At 41.7% G+C, this 9660-nt stretch overlaps 1 protein-coding gene across 1 annotated transcript; it reads right to left on the bottom strand.

Moving 5' to 3' along the window:
• Positions 1 to 1566: 1566 nt before the first annotated feature.
• Positions 1567 to 7370, bottom strand: LOC134219927 (probable cytochrome P450 28a5). The gene is made up of 4 exons (XM_062698832.1): positions 7128 to 7370; positions 3066 to 3309; positions 2904 to 2996; positions 1567 to 2838 (listed from the first exon to the last, which is right to left on the bottom strand). Exons 1-4 carry the CDS (start codon positions 7313 to 7315, stop codon positions 1870 to 1872), a joined length of 1494 nt encoding a protein of 497 aa, XP_062554816.1. The 5' UTR covers positions 7316 to 7370; the 3' UTR covers positions 1567 to 1869.
• Positions 7371 to 9660: the final 2290 nt, after the last annotated feature.

Here is a 9660-nt window from a genome sequence, read left to right as displayed (position 1 = left end):
GAGGCCTTCTCGTGTAGAGTGCTGCACAATGGGGACCCTATCAAGGATGTATTCTATCACCGTTACCGTTACTGTTACGCGAAAATAAATCATGAAATCATGATTTATATTCATGGTGCATTTTCATAACATGAAAACATGTTGGATTCATGAAATCATGAATTATTTTCCCATTTCCGGGAACGGATTTTTACCCGTGTATAGTCATCAACGTCAACAAAACCAAATCGTTGGATGTAAACACGGTGACTCCTTCCAGTTTCAAAGTAGCCGGGCAACCAGTGGAGAATGTTGAAAGCTTCCAATACCTTGGTAGCCAAATGGCGTCAGACGGCGGTACCAAGATCGACATAGGCGCACGGATCAAGAAAGCAAGGGCTGCCTTTGCGAGTTTAAGAAATATCTGGAAAAACAGGCAGATAAGTGAACGCACCAAAATACGAATTTTCAACTCTAACGTGAAATCTGTGCTGTTATACGCTAGCGAAACATGGTGTGTATCAGTGGAGAACACTCAACGGCCTCTGGTGACAACGACGATGGAGCTCGTTGTTTGAGATCCAGTTGTGAGGCCACAAGGCCCGAATTATATGCCGCAGGCATCTGTTAATGAACACCTGCATCATTAACAGATGCCTGCGGTATATAATTCGGGCCTGGTGGCCTCACAACTAGATCTCAAACAACGAGCTCCATCGTCGTTGTCACCAGAGGCCGATAGCAACAGAAATTCGGGATCGGAAGTGGGGCTGGTCGGCTACACTCTACGTAGGGGCGGAAACGAAATCTGTAAACAAGCATTAGACTGGAACCCAGCGGGACATCGCAGCAGAGGCAGACCCAGAGGCTCATGGCGGTGAAGCCTGAATAAAGAAATAAAAGAAGTCGACCGAAATCTAACCTGGCAACAGGTTAAAGCGATATCCGGGCAACGCGCAGGATGGAGATCTTTCAAGTCGGCCCTTTACACCACCGGAGGTGTACAGGATCCATAAGTAAGTAAAAAAAAGTATCCTATAGACTAGGCTTTCCTCTAGAAGGTACGGGAAAAAGTTTTGGATAAAAATGCTTGCATTCTACGGAATTCACAAAACAATGATTGTTTACAAAATAAGTGACGCCCAAATCGCAAATTGTATATTTTGGACTGTTCGACAATATTCTTTTCAATTTGTTACATAAATCTCGAATACTTCTTCAAAAGGACGTATGTGATTTTGTAAACAAAGATTCAAACGTCGATTTGTCCAATCTGATAGCACTCCCACGCAAACCATTACCATAAACAGGTAGGGGAAGCCTTCGGCTACCTGTTGGTGGTGTTGGTTTGCGTGGGAGTGCCATAAGATTGGACAAATCGACGTTTGAATCTTTGTTTACAAAATCACATACGTCCTTTTGAATAAGTACCCGAGAAATATTTATTACATAAATTACAGCCATCTCCAGATGGGCAATCCTACGCTTTTGCTTGCAAGGCTACTGGAGACCCCGTCAGATCAAGCGTCAGATAAAGTAAGATAACCCAGAATAGGCATTTTCGGAACAATAAATTTCTGCCACATATAATATTGGAGAAGAATTATTTATTGATCTCAAATAATGTAAGGTGGTAGATTTGTTTAGCCTTCAGAATGTTGTTGACTAATTTTTTCAGCGATTTTTTTTTTGCATAGCGCTGTATAGTATCGGTTCGATCCCCACCATTGTCACAAAACTTCTCACGACAACAGTTTTGACTGTGCCAATGGACGCTGCATGCTGGTCCGGGGTTCAATGTGGTGTTTCCTTCAAAGAGCGAAATGCTCACTGGAATCATTAAAAACGTGTAGTGTTTTTAGCAAAATATCTAGCAAACTAAGAATAAACTTATTTGATAGCTTTGTAGTCCAACCAGATGCCACCAATGGGGTACAACATGAACAATTTTGGATCGAATTTCAATGGAACCTGGGTCTTCGAGTTCAGCGATACTTCAAATTGGTCTATTATCTCCACCAGCCCCCTTTTCAGCTGGGCAAGAGCAAACCGCATTCCCAGACACATTCGGGGCCCTTCACCGAATGGAAAGAATACTCCTTGCTCCTTGTATTGTTTGCCACCTCTATTTTCTGGTGAGAATCTCTCTGGGTTGTATTCATCAGGCTTGTCGTAGTACTGGGAATCAAGCTGGACAAAGAAGGGAATGACAACGGAACTTCCTTTTGAAACATGTATTTTCTTTCCTTTTGGTCCAATGAGTACAGTGCTTTCAGTGCATCGTTTCGCCAGGACAGGAGCAATAGGATGAAGTCGTAGCGTTTCATTTAGAACTTGATCAAGATAAGTCATTTCTCCAATACTATCATAATTGATGCCTCCTTCAGCAGCTTGAACGCTTCGGATTTCCTCCCTTAGTCGGTTCTGTATTTCAGGGTGACTTGCCAGATCGAAAAGACAATATGTCATTATCAGGCTGGATGTTTCAAAACCATCAGCGAAGAACGATACTCCATGGCCTGCCATGTCAATTTCCGAAATTTCTTTCTTCTCCTGTAGACTAAGTAGGTAGTCCAAGTAATCGTTTCGTACGATGTTATTCTGCTTGCGATGACGAATGGCGTCTTTCATTATGCGAATGAAGAATTCTTCCACTTCCCGAGGAACAAACGAAAATTTGTAAAACTTTTTGACTGATGGCAAAAATGTGGTTACCAACAAAATAATCTGCGCAACGAAGTTGAAATCCATTATACGACGACCCATTTCCCGGATTTCAGGTTTATCCTTGGAAAAAGACTGGGCATCGATTGCAAATACGCAGTTTGAAACGACATCGGTGGTGTATTTTGCCATCAGCTGAATGAAAATAAAATACAAAGTAGATACAGCGAAAATTAAAACTTTTTTTTTGCTAAATTTACCTCTTTAGTATCAATGGCCTTCGCATTGTTTTTCTTGACATATTCAGTCATTTTAACACACACTTCATCCATGAGAGACGAAAGCGCTTTTATCTGAAAGGAAAGGTAAAAGTTATGAATTCTTCACACTGATTTCACATGTATGAGTGTTGTCTATTTTACTCTGTTGTTCGTGAAGGCCGGTGTGATTTCCGCTCGTCGTGTCTTCCATTTCTCCCCGGACAAACTGAATGGGTTTCTCGCGAACAGTGGGTCGGACTTCTCATCCACGACATCGGAAAAATCGTTATCCGCAAAATAGCGAAAGCCTTTTGTAAGAACTACTTTGATCAGTTCCGGATCCCGCACCATCAATAGTGGCGTTCGAACGGCGAAGTATCCTACTACTGGTTCATTTTTGTAATCACTGTGGAAAGAGCAATAACGAATTACACAACATTCATATAGATTCAAATGTCACATGCAAAAACTTCGAATATTATATCTGTATATATATTTGCGGCCAGCATACAGCCAACAAATAAAGTTAATTTACTACTGTTAAAGTCCTATGAGCATGTGCATTAGATTCACTCAAATTCTTCAGAAATTGCTTGGGTAGCACTTGATAATGTCTTGAAAAGCCAAATAATCTCACCCATAATTCAACACCCAATCAAAAATAAAAGTTTCTGGAGAGGTGCACTAGTCGAGTAAGAATCCCAATCCTTACTTAGATCACAACCCAGAGATCCTTTTAAAGGTTTAAATCCCGAAAACATCACAAAGTACACGTGTTGTGAGGCTACCTTTATTTCCAAAATCCGTTTTAAAACAAGTTTAGTTTGATTTAAAAAAAAAACTGCAAGATTTTCGAGCGTTTCAATTAGATAAGATTTGAAAATCGTTCAATTAAATGAAACACAATCGGTTTTTCAAACAAAAATATTTTAATGACAAACTGCGTATACTCAAAGCAATTACGAAATTAAAGTAAGTTATGGCTTGGTTTACTTCACGTCTGATTTGAAACTATTTCCCTTAATTTAATGTGAAATCAAAATGAGAATAAGAAAAAACGATAGAAAAATATTTAAATTCCAAACTTAGTATGTTGGATAAATAAGGCGTGAACCAAATTTGAATGCCATACGCTGTATTGTAAACAGGGGTTTTAATAATTGATTTTTTTTTTGGTAAAGCCTAACGGCCTTCTTTGTCACCCTCACTTCGTAACATATCCATATTCGGATGAACACTGACAATTTCCGATCGAATATCAGCCAGTGAGTATTATGGTTGTTACAAATATTTAATTAAAATCATATTCTACCGACCTTCGAAATGTCAATGTGGAGAGTAATGAAAAATAAAAAATTAAATGAAGAAACATTAACCAAAAACTTCGGGCAATAAAATCTAAGGGGGGGGGGGGAAACATAATTGTTTTTTTTTTAATATTTTTATAAGCCTTATTTAGATTTCATAAACTAACAAAATCTCTCATTAGCCGTGCGGTAAGATGCGCGGCTAAAAAGCAAGACCATGCTGAGGGTGGCTGGGTTCGATTCCCGGTGCCGGCCTAGACAATTTTCGGATTGGAAATTGTCTCGACTTCCCTGGGCAGAAAAGTATCATCGTATTAGCCTCATGCTATACGAATGAAGAAGTGGTAGCTTGGCTTAGAATCCTCGCAGTTAATAATTGTGGAAGTGCTTAATGAACACTAAGCTGCGAGGCGGCTCTGTCCCAGTCAGGAATGTAATACCAACGAAGAAGAAGAAGAAGAAGAAACTAATAAAACACTGTCAAACTGAACACTTATATGATGATCTGAATAATTACCCACAATTACGTTCAACTGAGGTACACTTTTAGCATTAGCATTAGCACCGTTACCACAGATATTGATTTGGGACTAATCACTATCTCTTAGGTGGAAGCAATGCACCCTCCAATAGTCGAGATGTGTCCTGGCCACGTCCTTGCGAATGCTGAGGAAGGGGAAGGATGGTTAGTTGGACACCTACTTAAGAAAGATGTAGAGAACTCTAGGACCTCTCATAGGTGCCACGGGAGATTTTGGGATTGTGTGGAAGGTTATAACAGTAGGAATCGTTTTGGTAGAACGTGAAATACAGGAAGAACTAAGATAGAAATACAGAGGACGAGTCTGGAATTGAACCCACGACTTCCTGCTTATAAGGCAGAAGCGGTAGCCACTAGACCATCGAGCTCGTTTAACTGAGGTACACTTTTAGCGCCAAAAGTCAATATAATCAAGGCTAATTATGTTTTCTTCGAACGCAGTGACCATTCTCAGTACCAATCATATGAATGAATCTGTGAAGAAGAAAACTGAGTAAGTCATTATATGTTTTGAATGGGGAGGTGCATCGAATGAATACAATGACGTTTGAGCGGTGCGCTGTTTACTAAAAATGAATACTCTTTCATACATCGTGCTGCGTGCCATCTATGATCGGGCACAGATGGTGGACGGTACGTGGAGGTGGCGAATGAACCACGAGTTGCATCAGCTGTTGACCGAACCAGCCATCGTTCACACCGCGAAAATCAGAAGACTGCGATGGGCCGGACACGTAGCCAGAATGTCGGACTGTAATCCGGTGAAAATGGTTCTCGACAACGATCCGACGGGAACAAGAACAAAGAACAAGGAACAAGGTGCACAGCGATCGATCAGGACGGCCTTAGTCTGGTAATAAATAATAAATTCATACATCGAGTTCATTCAAAATGAATTTCGGCACCGCTCAAACGTCAAATAATGAATCTCTCACTGCCCCATAGTAATACGACATTTGTCAAATTTCGGCCAAGATGAAGTTATATTTAATGCAGCGTACACACCAGTCAAGCAGTTTGACGAACATTGACTCCACCCCCAAGAAAACGCTTTGGTTGCTGCTTTGTTTGAACGTATATGAAATTGTTCGAACAACCATTTGACAGTTGGCGGCTCGGTTGGAAAAAATTAAAACGGTTTGATTTTGGTTTGAGTTGTCGGGGGTGGAGTCAAGGTTCGCCGAAAATGTTTGAGCATTTGTAGAGAAGTTGAACAAACCCGCATATATTTTATGAAGGTTGGTGCTCAAGTTGGCGCTTCGGTCGTTCGTGTGCGTGCCGCTGTTGGTAAAACTTGATGGATGTTTGAACAAACGAGAGGTGGAGTCAATGTTGGTCGAACTGCTTGACCGTGTGTACGTTCCATAATATAGATGGAAGTTATATTTAAATTTCCTGAACTCATATCAATCTGTCGAAAAAAAATCACGTCACAGCCACACGAGCGCGCTCTGGGAGAAAATGCGAACGTACTTGTGGCTCTGGTGTGCATATTTTGACAGACTGATATGGCATTAAGAAAATGCAAATATCACACAATTAGTTGCACTTACTAAATCAAGCTTAAATAATTTTTTGGCTTCCAGAAGGTGCAGGACAGCAGTGGAAGGTTTCTTCTTAGTAGTATCCCAAACTAGTAGCAAAGCAAATACTATTACAAAGAATAATAATAATAGCACCGCGCCGTAATATTTAAAGCAATTGCCTTCTCAATAATTCACCGAATTTGTGAGCACATTTGAGCACATAAAAGTATGTTTTAATAAATAAAACCTACATCTGTTTAGCTAAATTAGACTAAATCAACGTCTACAGTACTGCTGTAAGAATCAAGTCAGACCGATATTATTTAGTATCACGAATCGCAACAGAAATTTTATTTTCAAGTTTATTTTGAATTAAAATCGCATAACTTCGATAAAAATAATGTTAAAAACTATCAGCGAAACAACCGATATTATAGTTTTATTTTTATTTTTTAAGTTTGTAGTAGGATCATAAATATAAAACAATTTATGACATGGGTATTGTGAAATATATAAACGGTGCACGTTTTTCCTTGGCTTTCATAAGAAACCACAGATGGTAAAAGTTGTTTTTTATAATAAATTAATTCACCCTTTGGAATGTTATTTTATGGAAACCATTATTGTTGGTGGTTTCCAATATCCATATCCAAGTAACAATTCTGGTTCTTCAACGTTCTTCAAGATAGCAATTTACTCTTCAAGTATCCTATAACACCACAATCCTTCCATCGATGTTAGGAGAAATACACATATGAGCATTCAGTTTACTATATATGGGACAACTACGATCACTGATAAGCCTAACATTTTTTCACTAAACGCTTCCACCACGCCGAATAATACTCACTTGTATATTTGTTGGTACTCATAGTAAATGTGCTGTTTCTGCGTTAAAACACTTGGAATATTTCCAAACAATACTTTCGGCTTGGGTCCCTTGACTCCCAACTTGTTCCACTTGTTGAAATTCCATGTCAGGAACAAATAAACGGCACCAAGGAAGCCACCCAATAACCCAACAACTGTCCACCACATTGTAGATTTGAACTTGCCACGCAAACTGTAGAAATTCGACTGACGCTTTTCGAGATCCCATTCGGTATAAAAGAGAGCGAATTTAAATCAAAGTCAATTGTCTGGGTTAATATTGCTGCGCACCACTATCGCAAATGATAAACACTACATACAGGTTGCGTCAGTAAACAATGTAAACATTCATATCTACACGATATATTTTTACAGCATCATTTCAAACTGCCGACTGATTTCATATACAATTCTTATTGATTAGCTTCATCAACCGGTGCTGGGTCATTAAGCCAAAGGGTCTTAGACCGAAGATCGAAAGATTAACGTATTAAAACTGTACATTTCGTCTTCTTATAGATATTTTTAGAAAAAAATATAGAAGGTTGTATCAAAGACACAGAACCGCAAATCGAACGTAGAATTAGTGGATTTGAACTTCGATCATTAACAATTGTTCCAGAATCTGCATATATCCATTTTACATTCCGAGGAAACAACAAAAACTGTTTTTAAATAATTTGGTGCCGAATCTTTCAATTGCTTCGGTACAGATCAGTAGTTTTTGGCAAAACTCAACACCCTGGAGCGTTTCCAGTTCAAAGACTTCAAACAGTACTTCATAATTGCTCTTAAAAGAGCTTCTGCATATGTATAGTTTGTTAAACAAACGAAAAAAAAGCATACATATCCGAACAAAATCCGAAAATTGGCCCGATCGGACATTACATTTCGGAGTTATTGAAAAATCATTGTTTTTTCCAAAAGGTTCTCCCTTGGACAAAAAAATTCAAATCGATTTTTGCCTTTCTCGTACAACAAAGTTGTACCGAAAGGCTATATGATCACTCCAAAATCGAACTTTTGATGTGTGTGTGTGTTTACTTGCTATTCCTAAGCAATGGAGAGGGAATCTGCTCAACAGACATCCTGGGTTGTCCAGGAAGTGCGGGTTAGGAACCACCTTCAACAGCAAACGAGAGAGGCAGGACTACATCCCCGATCCGCTAAGCCTATCGTCCCTTCGGTACAACCAGAAAGTAATGCTTCAAAGGGGGGCCAGTGCACAACGCACTCTCGAGTTTAGCTGCGTGTCCTTGCAGCATCGAACATCGTGACTCGCTTTTTTAGAAGAACACCATTGTATCGTGTCAGTGTATTGCCGGCTTTCCAGGTGGCCTTACCACGCCCTATGTCCTCGGAAGGTGGGAAGGGTCAACTTCGCGCCTGCTTCCCTCTGCACGACTGGTATCAAGAATGATGATGCCGCGTGCACTCCAAATTGACCTCTCTGCGATAGGGCCTATTTGCCAACACACAGAGGGACTTACCGACGCGGTGCCTACGCCTGTCCCAGCCTTGACCCGCCCGGTTGACCGACGCCGCGAAAGCGACGATACCATGTTGTTCTTCGCGCGACCACTTGTTCGATAAAAGGATCGAGTTCGACCACAGGGCACCGGTATGACCCATGAAGCCGACTCCGAACCCTTGGATCACCTCTTATTTGCGCCTGAACTAGCCGTTCCTTGAGTACACGAGGCACCTTCTGTGTAGCTCCGAGACGACTTGGACGATAGCCGATAAAACGGAGTTCCTCATCGCCTTCAAGACGTCCGAGTACTTAGCCTCGTCCGTCTTGATGACTAGGGCATCGCCCCTGGAGCGATTGGCGCCTACCCTAGACTTCTTGCTACCCTCATTCGCCTGGGCCTTTATTTCGGCCCTTGACGACTTCGGTTTCCTCTTGTTCTTGACCAGGGTCCAGGAAGCGTCACCCCCCTCTATTTCCCTGGTCTGGTGCGGCTGAGAGCTCTCAGCCTGCCGTAACCTCTTACTATCGTCTTTCCTGGATGGACGGACCTTTACGGGTCCTTCCTCCCCCGGTTTTGGTGGTACCTGGCCGGGGTTCAGCTTCCCAGCCCCACTACCCTTGTTCGGGGTAGTAACCCTCCGCGTTTTGGAGCGGCCCTCAGGAAGCTCATCCCCTGGAGACTGTCTCCCTCGTTTTTGTGTCTGCTCCGTTGGAGCAGTCACCCCCGGCGTGCCCGCGAATACTCGAGCCTCAGTCTGGGTAGACTTTGGCACCACCGTCTTCGCTGGCACGCTTTCGGTCGATTCGACCTTGCCAGAGTCCGCGAATCCTTGGGCCTCAGTCTGGGTAGACCTCGACTCCACGGATTTTACGGGTTTGCACTTGGCCGTCACGAGCGCCCTCTCCATCTTGGCGTCCAACATCGACTTTTGAAGTTTCAGCAAGCTCCCCTTGAGGTCCTTACTGATATTATGCTTCGATGACGCAAAGTCGATGATGGCGTCCAGCTGTTCCGTCGCCACCTCGAAGGCCGAAAGCC

The sequence above is a fragment of the Armigeres subalbatus genome, chromosome 3 (genome assembly GCF_024139115.2).
Source record: "Armigeres subalbatus isolate Guangzhou_Male chromosome 3, GZ_Asu_2, whole genome shotgun sequence".
In the NCBI taxonomy this organism is placed as follows: Eukaryota; Metazoa; Arthropoda; class Insecta; order Diptera; family Culicidae; genus Armigeres; species Armigeres subalbatus.
Note: the sequence above shows the minus strand (reverse complement) of the source record. Positions and strands in the feature narration are given on the sequence as shown.